Source organism: Amaranthus tricolor, chromosome 1 (assembly GCF_026212465.1).
Source record: "Amaranthus tricolor cultivar Red isolate AtriRed21 chromosome 1, ASM2621246v1, whole genome shotgun sequence".
In the NCBI taxonomy this organism is placed as follows: domain Eukaryota; kingdom Viridiplantae; phylum Streptophyta; class Magnoliopsida; order Caryophyllales; family Amaranthaceae; genus Amaranthus; species Amaranthus tricolor.
In genome coordinates this window covers 8,209,188-8,236,326 of record NC_080047.1, presented here as the reverse complement: position 1 = coordinate 8,236,326, position 27,139 = coordinate 8,209,188, and the positions used below count along the sequence as shown (strand labels likewise).

The following is a 27,139-nucleotide window of genomic DNA, read 5'->3' as shown; positions in this document are numbered from 1 at the left end:
AGAAGTAATATTAGTTGATTTGAGGGGTTGAACTTATTGATTGATTTAGGTGTTTGACTGAATTCTACTTTTTTGACTTATCAATTTACCCCAAGTGGTAAATGGTGTAGACATTTTGAAAATGGACAAAAAAGTATTTCATAAAAAATTTGGAGAATTGTGTAGAGATGAAAATAGCGTAAATGAAAATAAAAAAATAATGAGGGTTATAATCAAAATAAAAATAAAGTAAACATAATTAGACAGACTAAAAAAGTGTAATAAAATTTATAGGATAAAAGAGTATATAGAACATTCTCTGTTATATTTTAGTTGCTATGTAAAGTTTTTACATACAAATTAAGAAATTAATACTTTTATCTTTATGTTTAAAAAAGCATTACAGCTCTATAAATTAATAAGCACGCCAAGAAAAAACAAATGAGGTGTAAAAGGGAAAAATAAAAATAAAGTAAATATTTATATAATTATTTTTTACCAAATCAATAATATAGCAAGTAATTAGAAATAATTTAAATAAGTGTAGCAAATACTTCATAATAAAACCAAGGGGATTATGTCAATGTTTTTTGTTATAATTGTATATAATATCGTGTATTTGTGTTTTGTCTTTGTTATTTAGCTGCTATGTGAAGATAGAGCTAAATTTTTAGTAATAAAGTTAGTGAAAATTTGGAAACATAGGATGATTATGGTAATGTCCCTTTGAATTTGCATTATTTGCAAATAAATTAATTTTTTTAAGATAATGTCTTTTAAGAGAAGTTACATCATGTGAAGAATAATAAAAATATGTAAATAATATTAAAAAAACTAAAATATATAGGTGAAATTTCAAGGTCGTAAATTAATTACAGAAATAGTAGAATATGAATATAACGTTTTAAAATAAAAACAATGCAAAATAAAATAGATGTAAGAACTAAGAAGGAGGAGACTATTCAAGTCAATTTTTTTACTACTTCCTCAGTTTCATTATACTTGTTGTTTTTGACTTTTTACACAATTTAATGTACTATTATGATTATTTACACCTAAAAATTAAAAAAATTAATATTATAAAAATATCTAATTAAACAATTTACATAAATACATATTAGCCATAATATATAAAATAAATTTAAAAAATAAATTATATGAGTGATCATAATGTACCAAATCTTTCCGAAACAAAAACTACATTACCAAAATATCGTTATTTTACCGCTATTTTCTGTAGACGACTAAAGCATGAAGCTAAAGTAGCTGCAACTTACAGGCTCATCTGCAGTGGTACTCCTTTTCGTCTCGTCCCACTCCTCTACCAACTATACCGCCACGTGGCTATTAAGACAAATTAATCTCCGGTGGGACCCATTCTAGTAGGTCCCACCTATTTACCCTCTTACCATTCCAAATCATTTTCCCATCTACTACCCTTTCCTCCTCCTGCTCCCCTCTCTTTCTCTCTCTTCAAATTCTCCTCTTTCTCTCCCCAACCCTAAAATCGCCGTCAAATTCGGGAGGATTTTAATTTAATTCCATCCTAAATTAATATTCCTACAACGAGAGTTTCAATTAATATTCTTAAATTATTTTGACTGCATCTGAAAAACATCATCATTGTTTTTGTAGAATTGAAATTCCATTGTTATTTATCCTCTGAAAAATTCAGCTTTCCTTAATATTTGGGATTTTTTTTCTTCTCTTTCTTCCTTAAATTAGCACCGACAATTTAGATCACTTGGGATTTATCTCCGTTTTTTCGTGATCTACAGTTCCAGCTTTTTTGAGGTATAGGCTTTTGATTTTTTTAAATGGTTTATTTGTAATTTAGGGTTTCGGAATTTTACGTGGGTTTTTAAATTTGCAATTGAAATGCAGGCGGAAGAGAAGTGAAAGTAAAGGAGGATCGTTTGCTCTTAGAGCGTTCTGGTGATGCTGGATTGCTCGTAAATTTTAATTAATAATATATTAAGGAAATGTCGGGACCTCTTGATCGATTTGCTCGACCTTGTAAGTTCTTTACTTCTTTGATAGAAATATAATGTTTTTTGTTTTTTGGTATTTTTGTTGGGTGAATTTCATATGACTGTATTCCAGTGTTTTTATTTGTTTTCTTCGCTCATTTCTTGATTTTGTAGCTAATTTTTGGTTGGTGCTATGACATTAGATTCCCAAAATTAGTAAACCCTAGTATCCCTGTGAAAATTCTAAATTATGGATGTTTTGCTGTATTTTACTGTTCTATTTTTGGTGGCTATTGTGAAATGCAGAAAATAGGGCTTTAGTATTTTTTCCTATTTTATTCACAGGAGATGGAAACTAGGGTTTGCTTGTGAAAATGTGTTTCATTGTTCTGTGAAGGTGGCTTATGACAAAAGTAAAAGTGTAAAATGAACGGGCCTTAAAAGACTCATACTATGTGTTTTGCACTCCCGTGACAATATTGTGAGCCTGGGAGAGAATTGTGTGTCGTTCTGTCAGTGCTAAAATTCCCTCTTCCCTTGTCTATATGGGTTCTCTAGTGTACCCCGATCAATGTCGTTCCTGACATTTATGGCCCTAAGAAAAATGAAAGAAATGAGCCCTTTCTATATAGGGTCGATTTTGGTCTTAATGGGTGTTTGGCAAAAATATAGTTACAATTTTACAAACAACGTTTTATGCTCTACATGACAACATTGATGAATTGAGGTATTGACCCCATTCTAGCTCTGGGCCCTAGGCAGATGTCTACCTAGCCTAGGGTTAGGAACGGCCCTAGCGTTGAGTCAAAAAAGGACCAGAAGTTGCATTTTGGAAATAATGAAATTGGTCACTTGGTCTGAGCATGCTTTAGTCTGTCGATTGTTCTAGATTGAACTTTCTAGTATGCCGTCATGTTGATAAGCTCAGTTTTGGTTGGTGTTGGATGGCATTGTTAGCCTATGATGTTTGTTATTTTATTGCTGGTGGTGTTAGTCTAATGGATTACAAGCTTTGTTTAGGTATTTATTCGAATGTGATATACATTATTGACTAGTATTTGTGTTGAACAACGAACCACCGTTTTGTTTATTTTTCTGAATTTACCCTATGGAGCGATGCTGTTTTCATCAAAGAACTAACTCAATTCTTATTTTGCATTATTTGTGAATTTGAATTTCTTCACACTAGAGATGGTGTTCATCTTTTTCCCTAATTGTTTCTAATTTCGAGCTCTTTGGTTGACCTTATGTGTAATTTTTTAAATTAAGTTTCTTCATTTTGTTGTATATATATATATATATATATATATATATATATATATATATATATTTTGTTAATTTTGGCATTATGAGACATGAGTTTGAAGTCACATGTAATTTAATTGTGGTCAAATGACTTTTTGCTGCTCTTATTATTTTACAGTGATGTAGTTTTTATTCAAACTTCACAGGTTTTGAGGGATTCTCTGTACATGACGAAAGAAGGGAAAGAAAGTCTGATTTTGAGAACTCAGAGGATGAGAGAAGGTCAAAAAATTGGTCTTTGAAGAAGAAAGCAATAAATGCATCAACCAAATTAAAGCATTCTCTTAAGAAAAAGAGTAGCAGAAGGAAAAGTGATGGACGTGTCAGCTCAGTTTCTATAGAGGATATTCGAGATGTAGAAGAGTTACGGGCTGTTGATGCATTTAGGCAGGCCTTGATTTTGGACGAACTTTTACCTGATGACCACGATGATTATCACATGATGTTGAGGTAGGTCTGGGTCATTGGTGTCTTCTATTATTTTTGTTTTCGGTTTTTTTGTCAACTTCAAAGTTGGCTAAAGTACTTCTAACATCTTTTTGTGCAGGTTTCTTAAAGCAAGAAAGTTTGATATTGAAAAGGCGAAGAGCATGTGGGCTGATATGATTCAGTGGAGGAAGGAATTCAATGTTGATTCTATTGTACAGGTAATAGTTTTCTCTAACCTTGCTAACTTTTTTAATAAACTCATGTTTCTTTATAGTTTTGTAGAAGAATGTTTCTTCTCTTGTCATAAGTTTTCAGTTTTGTTTTGTCTTCTATGATGATTTATTAATGCTAACAGGAATTTGAGTTTAAGGAGATAGAGGATGTCTTGAATTACTATCCCCATGGCTATCACGGTGTGGACAAAGAGGGTAGACCTATTTACATTGAAAGATTGGGAAAAGTTGATCCGAACAAACTTATGCAAGTAACTACTATGGATCGATATATAAAATACCACGTTCGAGAATTTGAAAAAGCTTTTGCAATTAAGTTCCCAGCTTGCACCATTGCTGCAAAACGGCACATAGATTCAAGCACTACAATCTTAGATGTTCAGGGTGTGGTATGTTGTTTACAAACGTTGCAATTTTGTGTTTCAATATTTTGTTAAAATTTTGTTTCCATATTTTGTGGTAAAATTTTGTATAGAGATATCCCTTGGTTTTGAAGTTTTGTTCTGGACAAATCTAGGGGTTGAAAAATTTCACCAAGTCTGCTAGGGAACTTATAACACGATTGCAGAAGATTGACGGTGACAATTATCCTGAGGTATGTACTTCTATTTTAATTATCCAAAAACACACTTCTTTAGATCAGAGACAATTCTAACTATAGTGGTTACACTTGTGCAGACCCTTTATCAGATGTTCATTGTTAATGCTGGTCCGGGATTTAGGCTTTTGTGGAACACTGTCAAGTCTTTCCTAGATCCAAAAACCACCTCAAAGATTCATGTATGATGAATCACAGCTTCCTTTGTTAAGATATCTTTGTTCTATTCTTTTGGTTTGAGGTTAAAAATTGCTGTGCTAATGGAAGTTGTATTTGTAGGTTCTTGGCAACAAGTTCCAGAGCAAATTACTTGAAGTTATCGATGCCAGGTAGTCTCATGTCCTCATCTATTCGCCCTGTTCATCCTTTGGTGTAGTAAGAAGCTTCCTTTTGAGTATTTAGAATGTTCATTAACAGCACTGTTACTCGTAATGTGGGTTACGACTAACCACATATGCAGTGAGTTACCAGAGTTCCTTGGTGGGCGTTGCTCCTGTGCCGATCAAGGTGGATGTATGCTCTCTGACAAGGGACCTTGGAAAAATCCTGAGATCTATAAGGTATGTCTTTCTTTCCATAATTCCCTTCTCTCTGCTTTGTAGACAAAAGTTCAAATGTTGTAGAATGCTTTGAATAATCACCTTTTGCATTTTCATTTTTCTGAAGATGGTTGTTAATGGAGAACCACGGCGTGCTAGACAAGTTGTTAAAGTTTTGAGTAGTGATGGAAAGGTTATTGCTTATGCTAAGCCTCAATTTCCAATGGTATGACTGTTCTGTGCTTGAGATGATTTATTCTAAACTTCTGAGATGTTATTTTTAGTTCATGACATACTGTTAAACAGCTGAAAGGTAGTGACACATCTACTGCCGAGTCCGGATCTGAAGCTGAAGATATTGCTTCACCTAAGGCAGCAATGAATTACTCACATTTGAAATTGACTCCTGTCCGCGAAGAGGTAGAATCTTAGCTTTTGTTTTAGTACTTCCTTAGTTTTTGTAGTGCACTGTTTATCTTTTTGGCACTATTCACAATTTCCCCTGTACTCAAATTTGTGTACTCTATATGTTAGGAGAAATATGGTCATGCGGAATTTTGTTTAATTCGTCTAACTTTATACTATAATAACTTCTATCAATGAAATTTAGTTTATTGAAGATATATGTGTATTTGCAAGTGTGACAAGGTGAAGTGGTATATTTTGTAAAAAATGGAGGAAGTATTTACAGCAAGTTTAGTACTATAAAATATACATCGTTCATGTTTTGAATGATCTTGGAACATGAAGGTGAAAATAATACCCATGTCTTTTTTGTTGTGGCCATGTAGGTTAAGGTACCTGGAAAAACTGGCTTTACTGGTAGCTATTCAGGCTATGATGAGTATGTTCCCATGGTCGACAAGCCTGTTGATGCTTGCTGGAAGAAGCCATCATCTGTTCAAAGGTCTTATTCTTCAAAAAGTGAGCAAGTTTGCTTTGGTAATATTTAGGACAGTGCTTCTTCTATCTATTATTTTATTAGTGTACTTCGATGGACATTAACTATATGGTATTATTGCATCCCTTCAGTGATTCACTATGATCTTACTATATGCCAAGTGTAAACCAGAATTTTGCGTTGTCATCTAGCTTGTACATCAACTTGACCTCTCAGTTCACTTTATTGCCCTGCCGCTATTGTTGGAATCTTATTTTTGTATTACATTTTTGACTTGTCTGATTTGATGTCGTACAAATTTAGTGACCAGTTCTATTCTAGTCTGAAATATTACTCTAATTTGAATGCAGCCATAAGATAGGTTGTTTTTGACTCACTGATGTGCATTGTCGATCTTTTTGTTGCTTTAGTGTTTAAGCTGTTTTTGCTAGTTTGGCCTGTCTTTGAAGAGACCTTTAGTGATTGTAATTTTTTTTTGAAAGCCGGAGGCCATAAGAAAGCTAAGCTAAATTTAATTTCGAATCAGGCATTGGTTTTCCTCCAGTATATATCTCCGAAATGTTAAAACTTCTCAATACAGGGACACTTCAAGCTCCGGATACAAAGAAGAGTCCTGAAGGAGTTCGAGCTCGTTTCGTGATGATGATTATGACATTTGTCATGGCCGTGCTTGCACTTTTCCGCTCATTGGCAGGCCGTGTGATCAAAATATTACCTGTTGTATCTCCAAGACGTGAGTCTATTACTGATGCTACCCCAAATATAGTTCCCCAAGAATCTCGTCCTCCTTCACCGCCTCCAGCATTCATGGAAGCAAACCTCTTGTCCAATGTACTGAAGAGGCTGGGTGAGCTTGAGGAGAAAGTTGATTCACTTCAATCAAAACCTTCTGAAATGCCGTTTGAGAAGGAGGAGTTGTTGAATGCCGCTGTATGTCGTGTGGATGCGTTGGAGGCGGAGTTAATTGCAACCAAAAAGGTAAAACTGCTTAATTTGATGGTCTTTGTTTTTACAGGAGCGAAGGCTTTCATGATGGTCGATTTTTTTTTTTGTTGATCTCATTGCATATTATTTTTTTGATACTTTTGTGCTATCACTTCCCAATGTTTTCTTCCTTCGATTCTTCTTTTCAATGTCCTTGTTTGCTTCTTTTTCATTGATACTAAGTCGTAATATCATACAGCACTATGCAGTGTCACTATTCGTAGAACTGACCTGCTGCTATGCCGCACCTTATTTTTCCATCATAATTTTCAATTTTTTGATTATGGAATAATTGTTTGTTGTTTCCCTAACATTAGGTAAGATATATAATTGCTAATAGAATTTATGTCTCACCTAATATTTTGTTCAAATTTCTTGTTACTCTGTTTTGTTATTGATTGCAAATTTAAGGATGGTCATGGTTTGAGTCGAACTAAACAAGGACCAAAACCCATTAGTTGTTGGTGGACCATATCTGAACCTGGACTCAAACTTGCCGGTTCTGATGGGTCTAGGTTTCTAAACATGGATTGGTATTTGGTGATAATAACTTCTAGTGCCCTTTATGTGTAATTTAGAGTTGTAAACAGGTACCATGTTTCATGGTGTTTTTATATGATTCCTTTTAGATAGTGTTTGTTAACGTAGAATTCATTTGAAAATAGGAAATTTGATTTTGTCATTCAAATTCAAGAATTGTAAATGACATCTATATACTTGGTATTTCAAATTTTGATACTTGGCCCAAAATTAAAGATTTGTCAAACATAGTATTTTGGCCAATTCAGCATTTGGAAATGAATATCAAGTTGCCAAACATGCCATTAGAGTTTTGTGCTCATTGGCAACAAAGAAATACTAGTATATATAATTGTTTGCTATTTAGAGTGTTTATGCAAGTCAATGGTTACATATTGAGTTCTCCTATGCAGGCTCTCCATGAAGCTTTGATGAGGCAGGAAGAGCTGCTTGCTTATATTGACCGTCAAGAAAACGCCAAATATCGGGTAAGCACTGAATAAATAGAATGGATTCACTCGACTAATATGTGAAATCATTTCCCTTGTTTTTACTGACCCTTGTGTTCTACTGCTGTTGCCTAACAGAAGAAGAAATTTTGCTGGTGAGCGGATTAATCGGAAGCGTAAGAGTCTGGATGTTCGACGATACTGAGAGTTGAGGCGAAACCGTCTTTTCCATATGCAAGCATTCCATGTCAGTCTAAATCTACTTTTTTTTTCGTCAAAAGAGCTACTGCTCGCAATGATGTAAAGAGATGCAGTAAAACTGTGATGTTTATTTTTAAAACCCTCCCAATTTCAATTTAAGGGGTGGGTAGAAGAAAAATTATAAAATTTTATATCTTCTGGAAACCTGTGTGGTTTGGTACTTTTTCCTTTGATTGGACACTTACATTTCTTAAATTTTTTGATATTATGATGTTTATGTTATAATCTAAAACTATAAGGTCCATTGATATGCAATATAAAGTGTACTAATATAGTGATATATGACCCTATCATTTGTTAAGCCAGCCTATAAATGTCCTCTTGTCAATAAAAGGAAATGAAATGAAAAATGTAAAGAGAAATGGTATTGATAAGTCTTTTTATTGATTGTTTGGCATCAATAGGTTAAGGGAAATACTGAATAGATAAATTCAAAAGAAGAAAAAATGTCCAGGAAAGAGATTGGTGAAGAAAGGGAGAACTCATGAGTTTATTAATTAGTATTATGGATAGAGTGAAAACAGGAGGGTGGAGATTTAATAACAAGGATGTATTGGAATGAATTTAGAGGTGATTTCAAGGTTACGGGGTTTTGTCTCACATTTGTTTTATGGGCAAGAAATGTGGGACCTTTAGAGTAAATAGGCCTATTAAGGCTAGTCTTTTAAGTGAATTTTCTCGTTTGTTCTATAACTATGGTATCAGAGTTGACTTAGAATGGTGGCCTAGTTTAAGCCAGTTGTGACCAATGTAGGCACATAGCCATGACCAACGAGGATCCAACTTGGAGTGGTGGCCTGGGTTAGGCCAACTGTGACCAATGAGGAATTTGGGCCTTACTTGAGGTTATTACAAGGTAATAGGACTTTGTTGCACATTGATTGTACGAGCAACTAATGTAGGGTTTATAGGGTAATTGAGGTCTCTTACTTAATTAGTCTTTTGGGTAAATTCTATCATATGTTCTATAATAGAATGAAAATAAGAGAGGGAAAATGCAAATGGCCAAGCTTGGAAAGGAATCGATTAAAGGAGATTTTCAAGTGGTAACAAATAAGGGAATTTTTTTTTTAGCCCTTTAGAAATGAAAATGGTTACCAAAATACATAACAAACATGAAGGGAAATGCCTAACCGTTTTCCTTTAATCCTACCCTTATGATATCTATACCAAACTGGATATTATTAGTAGCTTTATTATCAGTATCTCCCCTGTTGAAAACGAAAATTGAAATCGGTTGTATGTGGAATAATGTGATGTATTTTATATTATTAGGATTTAAAATTTGGACATTTTGTTACAGAAGTTGGAGTTGTATGCATTGAGCATTCTTAATGTTGAAAAGTCAAGCTATTTTCTGTCTGTTTAATTGGTTACTATATATAGTCCCTACTTTGGGTTATTCATTGATTAATTAAAAAAAAATATATTTTTTGATCACAATATCAACAATTCAGCACTTTGTCATATAATTTAAAATTCAAGAGCAAACAAACAAAAAATAACTACTTGGTGGCATGGGTGCGAAATTTTTTTTAGTGAATCATAAATAGTGTTTTTAATTTTTATATCTGCGAGAATAGGATTTATTTATATGTGTCTTTTTTAAGCAGGAGCCTAGTTTTAATTCTCGTTGCCCCTCCTGCATTTTCCCTCCCTTTAGTTTACCGTGTCATAAAAAAAATCTTAAACTGCCAGTTTTAAATCAAATACTTCCTTTGATCTTTATATTGTAACAAAGTATTACCCTCAGCCAAATTGGCTGATTGTTGTGTGTAGTAAAATAGATCGAAAGAATACAATAAATTTGCAGATGAAAGAAGTAGATAAAGTCGATAAAAGGTACACACATAGCTTTGATACTTGTATTTAAAACTGTTTTGGTACTGTGTACATTCTATTTATGTAAAGTTGCAAATTAAAAATCATTTTTAATTAGAGTAATGAAATGTTGGGAATTTGAAAACACGAGCCCGCTTTTTTTTTTTTTTGCGATTTTCTTTATATGAAAACATTTCTTGGAGCCAACAATAGGAGAAGCTTCACAGTTCACAGGTCATCTCATTCAATTTTTGTCACAAAACACAATGGTGCATACTCTCACTGACATCAATGGTAGACTGAGGTTTCAGTTTTGTTCATAGGATTTACATAGTTTTCGCAATACAATTAGAAGAATGACACAAAAAAAAAAAAAAAAAAAAAATGCGGTGGTGGTAGTAGTAGTAATATACAGATTAACAATCTTTGTGGCCTCGAGGGGGGGATAGCGAGGGCTAAAACTCACAACCGCCACCATGTTAGAGACTTTTCCGCCTTACATTACAGCAAGCAGTACACAGACATCTCACGCCTAGTCGCCTACTATCTCTGACCGGATGAAATGATCTGCACTTAAAACAGGAACTGCAATGGCAAACAAGAAGAAAATTTTGAGTGTAGGCTTTAAAACTTTGAAATGGTGAACAGAAAGGAAGTAAATTAAGAGAAATAGCATACCATCTTCTTCTTTTTCTTCTTCTTTTCGATGAATGCTAGAAGCTCCTCCTGTCTTTGCATTGCCTCTTCGAGAAGCTGCAACAAATCATATAGATTATGGGGTTAATAAGTGTCAAGGAAACGATAACTAAGAGCTTAAGCTGATAATTGTAGTACAAAGATCTGTTTCATGCAACGGCTGTGGGGTAGAAGTGTCGGTGCAGCACAAACCCTTCTCATACCTAGCGAGTGGATAAGATTCAAACCAATGACCTTCCATCATGATGGCTTTTAAATTTTAATACCATGTTAAGGAATCTTCTTAACCAAAAACTTAAGTTGATGATTGTGACCAGTATGTTATATACTCCATCAACAAGTGATGTAGATTAGGTTGTTTTGGTTAGGTACACAATCTTTAGGTTTATTTATGCAATAATTTCTCAGACCTAGAAGTTTAGACAGGATTTATGTCAATGATCCTAATGTTTACTAGTTCATAATGCACAAAGTTTGTTAGAAACTACCTTCTTGGTTGAAGAGAGTTGTTGCTCAAGCACATCTACGCGGTTCAGTGCATCGTTGAGCATTTCCTCTTTCTCGGGGGGCATGGTTGCTGGTTTTGCGCTAAGAGCAATCACCTTTCCTTCCAATTCTCCCATGCGCTTCATCATCGAAAAATACTCTTCCTCGGAGATCACATGTTCTGGCAATTTGTGCGAGTTGGCGGAGGAGTCATCACAATAAGATGGGGTGGAATATAAGGTTGCATCAGTGAGTTTCTTGGGCACGTTTCGAGTCAATCTGATCATCGTTACAATACCCATCACAACGGACATGAGACCGGTCATAAGAGGGTTGTTGAGTTTCTGATTAGAACCCTTGAAACTGTTTTTTAATGGGAAACACCCTGCATTTTCAAGAAGTAATATTAGTAACATTCAGAAGTAGACTTGTCGATTTTTAATCTGACTCGAAAGCTAGTGGGTTATAACCCGAAAATCTAACCCGCAATCGAAAAGAACTGAAAAATGGGTTCAAATGCGACCCTAATTGATCAAAAATGATTCAACCAAAAATAATCCGACCCGAAACCCACCGATCTGCCCGACTGACTGTTTAGACAAGTCTAATTGAAAATTTATAGGTAGTTCGTGTGATTTCCTCTTGTACCTAATAAAACTTAGTTACAATTACAGAAAGAGGGTAAAAAAGATGCTATAAGCAGCATATCATACCTTTGGACAAATCTGTATTATTTTGAACAGGTTTGATCCACATTTTATCCATGTCCTTATCTACCATAGGGATGAAGTTGTCATACTGGAAGGTACTTGGTACATCTTTGTATTCCTGTAAAACTCTTATGTTAGTTACTCCTTTCTTGTTATCTTAGATATAGATTACTATTTTATAATGTTCAAAAAAGTTGTCACATTTCTAAAAATAGTAAGGTTTATAATTAAACTTTCATTGATGTCTTACTCTAAGGGATATAAATATCAAACTATGAAGGGTATTTATGTAGATTATGTTGCATGAAACACTTTACATTTAGTGTTTGTTTGACAAATGATGCTTTTTTGGAATTCTTGCAGGTTTGACGAGCTAAAAGTATTGACTGATTTGTTAGCTGTTTAAGCATATGTTATGAAGATGTTTAATAACAACAAACTATTTTTAAACACTTACTTTGACAGCATAAAATTGATAATCCTCGGGCTCGAACGCCTTCATGTAATACGAAAAAACATGATGAAATTAGTACAAACACTAAAAAAAAGTATCCTACATGAAAATTTAGTTCATATAGAAATTAGATACCTTCGGTTTTGCCATCTCATCTTCACCTATGGTTTTCTCATCAATTACAGGGAAGGGACCCCTTGTGGCACATTTGGCCTCGCCATTACGAACCATCTGCAGAACAAGTAATGGAAGAAATGGTTAAAACATGGAGGATTGATTCAGTGAAAACATGAAGATACAAATTTTCTGCACAAAAACAAACCTTCATTATCTCAGGATCATTCCATGGTCCTTTGTCAGAATTCATGCAGCCACCTTTATCAGCACAAGTGCAGGTACCACCCAAAAACTCTGGTAATTCACTGGTAGTACAAACATATTGAAATTAGGATTTATTGTTTCTCTAAACAATGTGATTTTCTAGCTAGAGTTATGTTGTGTTTGGACTTTGGATAGGTAGGAATACATTTTTCTTTACTTGTTTTCAAAAGGGAAAAAAGTTTGGAAGGATGAACCATCCCTTGTCTTCTCAACCAACTTTCAGCTGGTCTAATCAGCTAACAACTCTAACCAATAACCATTTGTCAAACAAACTCTAATTTTTCTTCTCTATCCCTTGTTTTGTTCTCTTCTCATCTCATTGAATTTACTTTTAACTTTTTGTTGCAAGGCCGGTTCTAAGAGGCGGTCTACCTATGAAGAATATGGGGCCCACGTAACAAGAAAAATCCTTTTATTTTTAAATTAAAAATTATCTAAACTATGACTGATTGGAATTGTATGAATGTTTTTATATGACCGATTCTTTATCAGTTACTTTTATTTAAGATCCCTAAAGGTCAGGAATGATGCTTGGAATCTGATTAACAATTAAAATAAAATAAAATTTGAAATGTTTATCTTCAAACCATACACAACCTTTAGGTTAATGAAAAATTTCATTAGCAGTACACAGCAATAATAATGTTAGAGCCTTAATCCTAAAAGATTTGGTGTTTCATTAAAAGTAGAAGAAAAGAATAGTTACCTTGCATCAATGATCTCAAGCAGCTTGTTTTGGTACTTGTTGCCCAAGACCTAGTCAAGAAAACCAGAAGTTAATCTTCTAATGAAACATGGTGATACTAAAGCCAAAAAACATATTTGTTGAATTCTTACATGAATTTTCTGAGTGGTCTTGGGATCAAGGAAAGACTTAACAGTGCTCCACAATAGCCTGAAGCCAGATCCTGCATTGATGATGTACATCCTACACAAGGTCTACAAAAAGCACAAATAAAAATAAAAGAAAATGCAAAGATTTTTCAAGATTTTTAGCTTGAAAATCAGTCATAAAATGGATCAGGATAACAGAGACATAGGGGAATTTAGGTCCGAGCCCGCTAGCCCATGGATTGTCTCATTTAATATCAAATTCTATCAATACTGAATTGTTTTAACATATTCTCCTATGTTCCAGCCATTTAGCCCTATTAGTTTTTAGCTCGGAGGCTAAGAAATTGGGTATAGAGAGTTAAAGCAGTGGAGTATTTAGAAATAAAAAAGAGAATGTATAGTATAAAAGGGATGAGATTATGTCCAATAATAGAAACTAATTCATTGGGGCGGACTAAAGTAGAAGATTGGGGCAAATTTAGTGGGACAGTGGACTCACTGTGTTATGATTCACTAATTTCCTTGCGAATCACGAATCAAAATAAGCAAATTATGGTCGATTTTGAACTTATTTTAGAGTATTTTTAAGCGAATTCGTACCTCAGGGTAGTTGTCACCATCTATTTTCTGAAGGCGCTGGATAAGTTCCCTTGCTGCCTTGTTAAAGTTCTTTAGTCCCTGCACATAAAACATCCCAAAGATTAATATTTCATCCTTATTAGTTTTCTTTGGTAAAAAGTTTTCAATATATTTTTTGTTCACAAAAACTTGGACGAGACCATCTCATTATAAAACCGTCAATTTGGGCCGGCCCAATTCACGCGTGTAATAATATTTCAATTTTCTGGGCATTTATCAATTTTGACCTTTAAAGGTCTCAATTTTGAAAATTGATACTTTAACAAAATTGATACCTTTAAGATTAAAATTGAAAAATGCCCAGAAAATGAAAAAATGCCCAAATTGTTACACGCACGAATTAGTCCAGCCCAAATTGACGCTCTCATTATGAAGCCGTCACGTCCAAGAATAGCTGTTTCTTGTTTTGGTGGTGCCATGGCGTCCACAAGTCCCTCTGTAGATCCACCACTAACTGACAATCAATTTAGGATCAATATCCGACTAAAATGATTTTAGAGGAGTTCAAATAACAGCTAATGGGATTATGTTATCATACATACCACTCCTTGAACATCCAAAATAGTGGTGCTTTGATCAATGTGTCTCTTAGCAGCAATGGAACAAGCCGGAAACTTGTCGATAAACGTTCTCTCGAACTCTTGAACATGATACTTAACGTATCGATCCATCGAGGTAACTTGCATCAGCTTGTTTGGATCAACCTGACCCAACTTTTCAATGTACACAGGTTTTCCTTCCTTGTCAACACCATGGTGTCCTTGTGGATAGTATTTTTTAACTTCTTCAACTTCCTTGAACTCGAAATCCTAAGAGAAAGGCAAACACAATGAGTAAACATCGATATGATCAAAGGTGTTCAAAACAGACTCGATATTTATCCGACTTTGTAACCGAACCCGATTTGACCCGACCTCAAAAATGATTTACAATTATGTAAAAAACAATATGGACACAGAATCCAATTTTAAACCGACTCGAAACACCTAACCCGAATGAACTCCTCTACATTTGAGATAGACCAAATTTTTGATTCGTAGTTCTTTAGTTTTAGATCATAATAGACTATATTAAAATGACTAACTAAATCACGTGAATTTCTTATTTATATGAAATTGTAGATATTATTACTACGAGTCAATCGGAGATGCCCTTTTTGATATCACTAGGTGGGACCCCACTGATGTGTAATTACCTCCATGATTGAGTCAGCACCAAACTCCTTCCTCCATTGAAGCATGTCAAACCACATTTGCTTGGATTTCTCAATATCAAACTTCCTAGCCTTCAAAAATCTGTAAAAATTACACATTTTCAGTTGATAATTCAACAAAATTTTAATCGTCTACATAAATTGTCCAAGACAAAAGCGTTTTTTTTTTTTTGTATAAGGGGTGAAAATAGAGCCCTTGTCGCAAAGTTAAAAGGCAAGTATCCAGCCACTAGACGATCCAATGATTCTCGTCTAGGAAAATAGTGTTATTACCTAAGAAGCATGTGATAATCATCATGCTTAGAAGGCAGTAATTCATCTAAGATGAGAGCCTGACGAAATGCATCTACAGCCTGCATTTCCTCTGCATCATGTTCATCTTCAAAAGCGACAGACATGACTCGGCTGTTTCTTCTGCCTCTCTTCGTTAGCGAATTCCTAAACCTGCTCGAGACGCTAAAAGCCGCCTTCTTGAAGGAACCCATCTTTGTTTTCTTATCATCATCAATGTTCTCAAGTTCAACTTTCTCAAGCCCTAAGAAGGAAGCAACAAAAAACCCGAAAAATGATCAGTTTTACAGAATCTATGTGGATGTCTACTGAAATTGATCTATTGGTTCATCTACTGAACCAAATTTTTTAGGATCAAAACTTTGACATTTTGTCATTGTTTAATGGAATAATTTTTTTTTTAACTATTTTGGAGCTTAGTGCTCGCGGGTGTCGAAGGACACATGGGCCCACCCCTAACTCGAACTCTTTACATCATTTACACCATCATTATCGTACCCAACATATCCCGCTCATAGAAACTATGATTAGGGTATGGAGAAGGAAGGATGAGGCAACCCATACATATAAAGGAGGATGCGGTCAAAGAGTCCCTCGACTCGAAAAAGATCCTCGGAAAAATCCTCAGAAAGACCATACATCATTTACAAATAGTCACTAAACAGAATTCTTACCTGGTTTAAGGGGTTGTGCAAGAGGTGCAGACATGGTATCAGTCATAGCCATTGCTTGTACACTCATAATGCAAAAAAAATCCTGCAAATGAATGAAGGTTAATTATTCATTACGCAAATGCTGATTTTCCAAAAATCTCATAAATATAACACATTAATAACAACGATAAACATAGCTGTTTATAGCACTTAATACTATATATGATTGATTTTTCTAGTCAATTTGTTCCATTTATGTTCCATTTTTATCAAAGATCAATAAGATATTGATAAATTGATGCACATTAAGAAGAGAAACGAGATTTTTACAACATTTTATGACTAACGCCATTAATTGACTCCCATCTAAACGGGTTTGAGAATCTGATATATACAACCTTACAGAAGTTATTTCCGAATGACTGCAAGTTTACGTAAATAAAAGTGCATATAATTTGACGAGTTATTTATATAATCCGTTATACGGATCAAGGAAGATTTTGATTAACATGAGGAGGAGAAAAGGATTCATTGATAAATACCAAAAAACATTTTCATGATTTATGTCTTACATTAAACTCATACAACAATATGTATTAAAATAAAAATAATTTCCTTATACATAAAACATTTAATCCAATTCATAAACCCCAGAAAATCTCTTAAAATCCCAGAATCATAACAAACTCATACCAAAAAGATTGTTCAAAAGCATAACAAGAAATGCTTCATAATATCAAGTATTAATTCAAAGTTTTTTATTTTTTAAAAAGAAAATGGTGGAAGAGGAAATTTAATTACCTGTAAACAAAATTGCTTGGAAAGCCAAAAATGAAGGAAGGAAAGAGAATTGGGAAGGAGTTATAGAGATGAAAGACTATTCACATTAGTTAGGAGACAACCAGGATTACAAGACAGCAATATCTTTTATTTTTTATTTATTTTTATAAAAAAAGTTTCTTCTTTGATTGTTACATATTGTTTCATATAATTCCATTGACAGAGTCTTAATCTGTATATTAAGTCACAAAATTAAGTGACAAAATTAGAGATTAAGACAAAGAAAGAATAGAGTTAGACGGCTGTGGGAGAAATGCAAGCCACTATGTCCATTGGCATTTATTATGTTGCTTCAGTGTTTAGAATTATGGTTTTATCCCTTAGTTGAAGATTTTTACTTTTATTTTATAAACGGAATTTGATTAATATTCCTTTCGTTTTTATATGTTTTGTCAAATAAAATTTACGAATTTTAGTGTTAAATTTTGACTACGATTTCTTATTGATCTATAAGAAAAAACATATGTATGAGGGATCTTATTAGATTCGTCTCAACTCTCAATATATACTACTTTCTAAATATTGACTTTTTAGAATTTTTTAAAACTCACAATTAAAATTATTATTTCAAATTTTATATTAGAATCTACAAAAAAAGTGAATGGAAAGAATATTTAAAAATAGAGAGAGTATTACCTATGAGAATTTTTAATGCGTTACCCTCCTTGCTATACGAATTCTCTAGCCAATAAAAAATATAATTTTTTTATTTGCTGAAAATAAATTTAACTATTATTTTTTAAAAATAATTAAATTCGCTTATGAGATGTATTTACTAAAAATAAACCCATCTATTATTTTTAACCATATTCAAAATTTATTTGTAAGTTAAATAATTAAGAATAAATGATAATTGTATTTATTTCAGCAATTATACCAAATATATTGAGTTAGTTAAAAATAAATAATAACTAAATTTATTTTGAAGCAAATCGAATATAAGCTACTTTAAATGGTAGTTTTAGTTAATTGTTGAGTTGTTGTCTGTTAAGTTTATAAGTTATTACATGGTCAATTGTCTTTTGCATGTTTCCTTTGTCTTTCTACCCGCCAACTTCTAAGATCTTACCAAATACCAACGGTGGTGGCTACTTTAGATAATACTCCCTCCTATTCACCTTAGGAGTTCCATTTGACTTTTTATGGATTTTAAGGAGAGTCAAAAGTGGGACCCTAAGGGTAGGAAAGAGAGTGGTATTATGGGTTTTTAAATGTAAGGAAGGAAAATTAGTATGGGTAATGGAGGGTATAATTGAAAATAGGATAAAGTTACTAAGGGCATAAAAGTCATAAACCCATACCAAAAATAGAAATGGGACAATTAAGGTGACTTGACCATAAAAGGAAATGGCCAAATGGGACACATAAGCTGAATAGGAGGGAGTATTATAGTGAATTTCCCTTTTTAGCTTTTGGAATTAAAATTATTATCGTATGATAATCAAATGGAGAATCATATTTTAAAAGAATTTAATTTTGGAGTAATGGAGGATCATATTTGATTACTACAATTTCAACCACACCATTTTGATTCTAGGGTTATATGCAAGTGGACAGGAAATTAAACAATCCTATTGATGGTGCCAATCAAAATCATTTCGTGTTAAAAAAAAAATAATTTTAACCATTAAACTAATTTATGATTTTCAATCTCTGACATCATATTATATTTTTAAGCAACATTAAAAAGATAATACATGTACAAGTAGTAGCAGCTGTTAGGGTTTGGGATGCTTAGATCTCACCATAATCATTATACGTCATACTAAAAAGTTTGGAAAATTTTAAGTATCACAACTAAATAGAATTTATTAAATAAAACTCATTTATTAGATAAAAAATGACTTGATATTTGAATTTGACCAGTATCTAATCTCTATCATTAAAGTATCTTTAACTAATATTTTTTATACTTAAATTAAGTAAATTAGAGAATATAATATACTGCATAATATATTATTGACAATTTTTAAAATTATAGAGTTAATTTATACATATAACTGTAAAAAATTAAGGATTTCTACTACCTAATAATATCTTTCGTTTTATTTTCTTAATATCATATATTTATGTATATATCGATGCTAAAAATATCTCGCATTGCACATGTTTATACACTAGTTTTGTAAATACAACTTTAAAAATAATACAGTATAAATGTTGATTATGTATTTATGTTATGTTAAAAATGTCATGAATCATGATCCCTCCATGATTTTAATATCAAGAATTTCCATGGTTATAATTTTGGAATTTGCTGCATTGTACTCCATCAATTGACATCAATTGTTATATTTGTTTTTACACTATTTAATATACTAATTTAATTATGAATATTATTAATTTAATTGTGCATAAAATTATAAAAAAATAATATTAATAAAAATTTACATGGAGACGAATCAAATAAAATCCTTCTTGACTATATATTTTGACATCTAAATTAAGAATAAAGTGCAAATTAAAAGGGATTAATAAATAGTGTCAAAAAATCGAATGGAATAATTGCTTTGAATCGGAGGAATATTAATATTTTCTTTGGTAATAAATGAAGGGTAATAAAAGAATTGATGCAATTCGTTCATTATATTTGATACTTTCGGTCTTTGAAAGTGTTTTTGATATGTTCATAATTGTGATAAATGATAATATGTTGAAGTATACAAATCATCGAATAACAAAAAGTGTAGTCAAATTAAGTGTGTGAAGATACCAAATGTTTGAAAGCTCATTTTTGGTTATTCTCACGTGGAGACATCATAGACTCATAATTACTAAATTCATTATTCATGGTTTCTCACTCTAGCTTAACCTTTTAATTATCAAATTATCAAGATTTTACATTCACTTTTATATATATATATATATATATATATATATACATATATATATATATATATATATATATATATATATATATATATATATATTTAATAATTGATAATAAAAATATTTGTAATTATGACATGTAATATTATGTAAATTAGAAGTATGAGAATTAAAAAGAGGTTAAGTTGATAATTAGAAATACGTGTTGGTCTTGTATGGATTTAATGCATCACTAAAATAGTATGTATCAACCTTAAATTCAAAGAGTGTGAGTAAGAGTGTAAAATTAAGTGTAGTAGAGAGCGAGGAATACAAAGTTGTCAATGGAAAATTAAGAAATTGTGCACATTACTATAGACTAAGTCCATTTTAAATTTACGCTAGAAAAACATGTAACAGCTTGATCTTGTTTGATTTGTAATTTGTATAGATAACAGGTGATTTAATATTTCAATTTCTTTATGTAAGAAAATGTATAGTCATCTTATCACTTTAAGAGATTGTCACATTAGTCTTTTTATTCTGTATTTTTTATTTTATAATTTTTTTCATGTAAATTTCTTTACTATTTTCTTTTATACTCATTCACATATTATAATTCATTTTTAATATCAGTTACACAATTTAAATGGTTCTCCATTTTTTTATTTTTATGTAATACTCGAATACAATTGAGTATAGACACCAAAGTTTTGTGGATAAATGGTGTTAAATTTATCAATTATTATTATGTACAATTATGTGATAGATTATACTATTATTACAAAGTTAAAAAATAATTTAATCTTTTCTTATTCTCTAGGTTAGGGCTCTTCTAAATAAAAATGGATTAGTTATAGAGTTTTCATAGGTTTTAGAAAGATTATAGAGGGTTTCCAAAGCAATAAGTTGCAAAGGTCCTATCACCTTAATTCAATTACCACTAAACATTATAGATTGATCTCGTCAAACACTACATATATATACAATGTCATACAATTAGTTTAGTGCAAAATTTGGTTTACACTAGGTTTTATGAAAGGGTTAGTATATTAATGCTGGTTTGAAGGATTTGTCTTTGCTATTAAATTGTCCTTCAATAAGATCTCCCATAACTAACAGCACAAGTAACAAATATTAGCTGGCTCAAAGGATGCCTCTGGCAATTGACGATCAAGTCATTAAATACACAATAAGAGTATCCAATACATTCTAACCAGTGGCAGACCTAGCGTGATGTCACTGAGCTCAGTTGACATCACTTAACATATGTAACTAGAGAGAAAAATACAATAGGCATGTTCTACTTAAATTTACATCACTCGTTTTTTGTTTTTTTTTTTTTTTTTTTTGAATTCGCCACTGATTCTAACCAAGGTTTAATTAATGGTGTGAGGCCTTTCATGTGTTGTTCAATGCAAGTAGTAAATGAAAGCTCTTGATAAGAAAACTAGTTTCAAGTCTAGAATTTCGTGGAGGAAGCTGTGTGTGCCTAAAGTCTATGATGGCCTTAACATTTGTAACATTTGTATCTGAAATGAGGTGATTCTTCTTAAGAGTCTCTGGGATTTAGCTTCGAAAAAGGATTGTTTGTGGATTAAGTGGGTTAATGATTACTACTTGAAAGGGACTGATATTTTTCAGTTTAGGGTCCCTAGCACTGCTTCGTAGATGTTAGCTAGAATCTTTGATAGTAGACACACTAGTGGAAAAAACCTGATTTGCTGCGGTGTTTTGGCCATTATTTGCTGCGGTTTTGGCCCCAAGCAATAATGATAGCAGCAAATAGCCTATTTTAAATGCAGCGGTTAAAAACCGCAGCAAAAAAGGGTATTATTTGCTGCGGTCAACCCTTAACCGCAGCAAATAAAGAGGGGTATTTATTGCGTTCAGCCTCAAAACCGCAGCAAATAGTTACTTTTTTATTTTTTTTTTGTTTTTGCTGCTTCAGGAGGTGCTCCTTGTGCCACGGAGTTTTACGCGAGCCGCAAAGTTTTACGCGAGCCGCGAAGTTGTTAATTTTTATTTATTTTTTTGCTGTTTTCGTTTAATAGTATTAAATAATCCAATAATGTACAATGTAATAAACAATGATTAATCCAATGATAATCACCAATTAACTCCAATAATCACCAATAATCTCTTTATAAACTCTCGATCGTATATATAATATAATAATATGTACATCATATACAAATTAAAGTCCTAATAAATCAAAAGGTGCTTTTAAACTTGACACAATTACTTTTAAACTTACTCTAGTCATAAAAATAATGAATACTTGACTCCAAAAAGAGTGTCACACATCAAAAGCTCTCGGTTTTTGAGATTCAATCCTACATGTTTCATATAGAAAGCAACTTGCGAAAGTGAATAGTGGATTCGACGATTTGAGAATTTTTGTCCTTCGAATAAACATCGACATGGCAAACTATCAATCTGCAAATCCAACGAAACACAAATAAGCATTAAACTCATCCAAAAACATAATTAATTAACATCCTAGAAGTACATTAGAATACCAACTTAATCCTAAAAATTTAAAATGAATAATACATTATCAACAATCAATCACCAAGGAACTTGATCATTCACAAACATCGCACGTTCAATCTTAAATCTTTATAAACATAAAAATAATCACACAAAAGCAACAAAACCTTTTGAACCTGATTGAAGCTAAAAGAATTGTTCACTAGCTAAAAGATATCTTCTTGTATTTTATAAGTAATGTATATAATTCTCATTTCTTTCTGAGGTTCTTTAAATCTCTTCAGTTTCTTAGCCGATTTTCGATAAGCAAAAGCCACTATCCTACTTCCAAATTTCTTCACACAGATAATAAAGCAAAGCAGGTTTAATACTAGCAAATATAATTAAATTACATGATTATAATCTTACATGATGTCGTTTACAAGAACAACTACCCATTGAACCATTGATACCACATACATAAGTAATTATTGACATTCAAATATACAACTACATATATACATAATTAAATTATTCACATTTAATCTACCCTAAAAATCCTAATTAATTAAAATTATTCACATTTAAATATTCAAGTACATACATAAGTAAATTATTCACATTCAAATATAAAATACATACCTTGGTAATGAGATATGATAATTCTGTTTCTAAAATAAGATTATGTAACCTACAATGAAAAACAAAATCAAAATTAGTATAAAAAAAAGACTAAATCTTTATTAAAACACAATGACTTGAAAAAGAACAAGACTAGCCCTAATTTCGTGGCTTTTGAAGGAAAAACAACAATGGTGGGTTGAAGAACTTAAACAAAGATGGAGTAGGAAATTCGTGCATTGGGTGGTTATTGAAGCAACAAATCTCAACAACACAGGAACTTGAACAACTTAAACAAAGTCGTTGGGTTTGAAAGATGATGAACAAAATGAAGAGAAAACACAGTAGAGTTATATGATTTGAAAAACTTGAAGAACTTGAAGAGATTTTTCGTGAGTTTTTGAAGAAATTTTCTAAAATTGAAGAGTTTGAAGAAGAAGACAGTCGTCGTCGTGGGTTTTTGAAGAAAGTTATTTTAGGGTTTTAAGCAATTGAACGTCAAAACGCGTTTTGTATATTTTTTGAACCAAGTATTTGCTGCGGGCTTTATAAAAAACCACAGCAAATGACCATTATTTGCTGCGGTTAAAAGAAGCCCGCAGCAAATAATAGTTTTTTTTAAAAAAAAAAAAATTTGCTGGGTCAGGTTGCACTCCGCGAGCCGCGAAGTAGGGTCTGTTTGCCATAAAAAAAAATTCACTTTTTTTTAATACTTATTTGCTGTGGTTATTCAATAACCGCAGCAAATAATGCTTATATTTTATTTATTTATTTTTTTTTAGTTTAATATGCACTTATTTGTTGCAGGCCATAGCATAACCGCAACAATTAATTGTGCTACTGAGTATTTGCTGCGGTCACACCTTAAAACCGCAGAAATTAATGGTTTTTTTTTTCTAATTCTTTTTCCTATTTATTGCTGCGTATATACAAAAATCGCAGCAAATACGTTTTTTTCCACTAGTGACAGCAGCTTAATGGGTGGGATGACATGAACAACCTAGTGGTGAACGGGAGGTTTCATGTTCAAAAAGCTTATTTACATAAGGTTGCTTGTGGTCCTAAGCCACCTTGGAAGGCGCTTTAGTGTAATGGTAAAGCATCCCCAAGAAGTACAAATTTTTCAAAATAGGCTTCCTACAAAGAATCGGCTATCTAAGTGGGGCATTCAATGTGGTACCACTTGTGTGCTTTGTCATCAAGAGGATGAAACCAGGGATCACCTCTTTAGTAGCCGTCCTTTCATTCAAAATATGCATCAGCTTATCAGTTCTTTTGTTCCTGATTTTCGTTGGTCAAGTTCGTTTGATGATGCTGTGAAGGATATGAGTAGAATGTGCAAAAGGAGGAAGAGTAGAGCTTTTATACATGTTAGTCTTTGGATTGTGATGTTGTATCAAACTTGGTTGCAAAGGAATCTTAGAGTTTTTAGGGAACCTAGAATATTTGCTCAACAGTTGGTTCGTACCGTTCTTTTCATTGTTGCAGCTAGATATTGGCTCTTGGTGTCATCTCTGTTTGTTTGAGGTTGTTGGTCTCTTTTGGCTTTGGTTTGTTTTGTGCAGGTTGTTGGTTTGTCGGCATTGGCCCTTTGTAACTCCCATTTCGTGTGTGGGGAGTGTTCCTTTTATAACCAAGGTTGTAAAAGGGTTTTTTTTCTTGGAGTTAATATATTACTCTTAATTGTCAAAAAGAAAAAAATGATCCCACTCTTTTTTGTAAAAAAATGATCCCACTCTTTTTAGTGATAACATAGGTCATTAAATGCAAAGAATATATATTTGTTGCAAAGAATATATATTTGTCCAAACCTAGGAAATTTGTTTTTAGATTTAAAAAAAAAAAAAAGCAAACTTATATCTTTTTTACTAGAGTGTGCAATTGTGCATTACATTGTAGCACATTGTTGCATCCCCATTGCACCCATGCATTAAATGTTAAATACTTAAGCAAGATATTTGAAAATTTCCTTAATGGAAGGGATTGGAATTTCCTTAACTCTAATGATTAAATACTACTCATGCAGGTAAATTTTGTGATTGAAATTTCCTTGACTGTAATGATTAAAAAATTGAAATTCAATAAATTCAAATTAAATTTTGTCCCATTAATTAAATTTTGTGATGAACATGCAACTCCCACCAATCCACATAATTACATGTTACCATTAATTAATTGCAAAGAAGGATGATACTTTAGTTCACTTTCAAGCCTTAATATAGACTTTTCATTCTCAACTTGACTAGGTTTCTTTCAACCATTGGAACAACAAAATAGCAATACATATTTGGGACCAAATGTGTTCATTTATATCAATTTTAACTTAGGGGTAAAATCGAGTCTTGTGTATAATTGTAAATTCAATTCTGAAGCTAGGTAAAAAAATTCATAGAATATTCTAAGCATGTTTAACACTTTCGACCACACAGGGTCCCAAAAAAACTAAAAGTCTTAGTATTAAATTACGTAACATATTAAAATTGTTTAAAATAAAAAGTTATTAGAAAAATATCATAGTTTTTAAAATTTTACAGAGCTTTTAAAAAAAATCTAAAAATCAAAATTATTTAAAAGATGGAATAAATGTGAATTGGTGAAATGTGTTTTGAACAATACATAAATTCATATCATTAAAGCAGCAAGGAAACCGAGTACATGAACAATAGTTGAGGCCAAGTTGTAATGTTTTGGGGATAAACATAAAAATAAAGTCGGCCAATATTTATTACAAGGTAGTTTGCTGATGAAATCCAAAAGAAATGTTCCAAATCCTTGTATAATTGAGGAGCTCCACTATGTTTTTCTGGGTCACTCTCTTTAAATTTTATTAAATAAAATTAAATTGGTGATTGGTGAGTATTTCTGCTTTTTAAGTCAAAGGAAATGCACTTGTAGATCCTAATACACTAATACTCCTGCCTGCACGGATATTATTATTATTACTATTAACAAATAATTAAGTAATTTAAACACTACTAAATACTCTATTATTGTTGCTAATCTTCCCACCTACCCACTTTTGTTTAAGATTTTAAGATTTCAATAATTGTTTTTGCCGTAATTTTGGTTAAATAATGAAGAGGACTTGCATAATTGTATACAAACAAGAGGCGCAAAGTACCCAAAATATATATATATATATAAAAGCCGAACCAAAAAAAATTAGATAAAAATTAAATATATAACTTATATAAAAAGTCCTATTTACTTTTTAATTGTGGTAAGACATGATTCTTGAAATGTTATACTATTAATGTAGTGGATATTAGAAATTAGCCCAAGATTGATATCTTATTCAATTATTTGGTGTGTGTGTTATGGGTGCAACATAAAAGCACAAAGTTCGGAACTTTAAATTGTGATTTATATTACTTTCGTTTTGAAATACTTGTTATATTATGGTTATTATACTGTTTATTATTCTAACTTATTTTATATATTGCAATTAATGTGTAAGAGAATATATAGTCAAGTGGGATTTTGTTTGAATAGTTAAATCACATATTTTCGTAATATTAATTTTTTATAATTTTTAGATGTGTATAGTTTAATATATAAATGATTAAAAGAACACATTAAATTGCATAAAAAGTCATATATAACAAATATATAAAACGAAGAAAATATTTTGAATAAGAGTAATCGCCTATAAATAAATAATTATTAAAAAATTAATTTTTATGATTAATATGAGAATGAAAAGAAAGTAATTAAACACTAGGGATATGTTGTTGGGAAAAGTGAAGCCTCGGTTGGTAAACTAACCTAAATAGTTCGAGGATCAGCTCATCATATTGTAACTTGAAGCATAAATTTTAAGCCTTGACAAAACACCAATCCAATTATTCACATCAATTTTGTGTCTACGTGTGTAAAAGTGTGTGAAGTATTAAATATGGCACAAAATTGTATGATTGAATTAAACTAAATTATATTAAGTTAAAATAAATCATAAACCACAATTGATCACCCTCTAAGATTAAGAATTCAAATATTTGTTTCAACTAATAAAAAAGAAAAGAAATTTATGAACAAGAAATTTTTAAGTGATGG

General features: G+C 32.0%; 2 protein-coding genes across 3 annotated transcripts; one reads left to right on the top strand and one right to left on the bottom strand.

Annotated features, from left to right (window-relative positions):
• The first annotated feature begins 1,235 nt into the window (after positions 1 to 1,235).
• On the top strand, positions 1,236 to 8,311 carry LOC130813413 (phosphatidylinositol/phosphatidylcholine transfer protein SFH6-like). Of its 2 annotated transcripts, none has more exons than XM_057680178.1 (15): positions 1,236 to 1,773; positions 1,864 to 1,995; positions 3,401 to 3,704; positions 3,802 to 3,901; positions 4,039 to 4,305; positions 4,434 to 4,511; positions 4,595 to 4,696; positions 4,794 to 4,843; positions 4,975 to 5,074; positions 5,181 to 5,279; positions 5,360 to 5,473; positions 5,845 to 5,977; positions 6,535 to 6,932; positions 7,871 to 7,945; positions 8,045 to 8,311. In XM_057680178.1, exons 2-15 carry the CDS (start codon positions 1,962 to 1,964, stop codon positions 8,063 to 8,065), a joined length of 1,875 nt encoding a protein of 624 aa, XP_057536161.1. In that variant the 5' UTR covers positions 1,236 to 1,773; positions 1,864 to 1,961; the 3' UTR covers positions 8,066 to 8,311. The 2 variants fall into 2 exon arrangements, with proteins under 2 accessions (XP_057536161.1, XP_057535438.1); XM_057679455.1 differs by having other exon boundaries at positions 1,408 to 1,773; positions 5,845 to 5,995.
• A 1,887-nt stretch (positions 8,312 to 10,198) lies between these two features.
• On the bottom strand, positions 10,199 to 17,478 carry LOC130814698 (phosphatidylinositol/phosphatidylcholine transfer protein SFH12-like). Its single transcript, XM_057681227.1, has 15 exons — positions 17,147 to 17,478; positions 16,367 to 16,448; positions 15,675 to 15,936; positions 15,384 to 15,483; positions 14,731 to 14,997; positions 14,150 to 14,227; positions 13,553 to 13,654; positions 13,422 to 13,471; positions 12,657 to 12,756; positions 12,470 to 12,565; positions 12,338 to 12,376; positions 11,884 to 11,998; positions 11,173 to 11,555; positions 10,667 to 10,741; positions 10,199 to 10,573 (listed from the first exon to the last, which is right to left on the bottom strand). Exons 2-15 carry the CDS (start codon positions 16,431 to 16,433, stop codon positions 10,562 to 10,564), a joined length of 1,746 nt encoding a protein of 581 aa, XP_057537210.1. The 5' UTR covers positions 16,434 to 16,448; positions 17,147 to 17,478; the 3' UTR covers positions 10,199 to 10,561.
• Between the last annotated feature and the right edge of the window lie 9,661 nt (positions 17,479 to 27,139).

Coding starts and splice junctions, on each gene's coding strand:
- LOC130813413 (XM_057679455.1), top strand. CDS start 1,962: ATGTCGGGACCTCTTGATCGATTTGCTCGACCTT. Junction 5,075..5,180: donor AAAATCCTGAGATCTATAAG/GTATGTCTTTCT, acceptor ATTTTTCTGAAG/ATGGTTGTTAATGGAGAACC. Junction 5,280..5,359: donor CTAAGCCTCAATTTCCAATG/GTATGACTGTTC, acceptor ACTGTTAAACAG/CTGAAAGGTAGTGACACATC.
- LOC130814698 (XM_057681227.1), bottom strand. CDS start 16,433: ATGAGTGTACAAGCAATGGCTATGACTGATACCATGTCTGCACCTCTT. Junction 15,484..15,674: donor GATTATCACATGCTTCTTAG/GTAATAACACTA, acceptor TAATTTTTACAG/ATTTTTGAAGGCTAGGAAGT. Junction 11,556..11,883: donor TAATACAGATTTGTCCAAAG/GTATGATATGCT, acceptor TTGAAAATGCAG/GGTGTTTCCCATTAAAAAAC.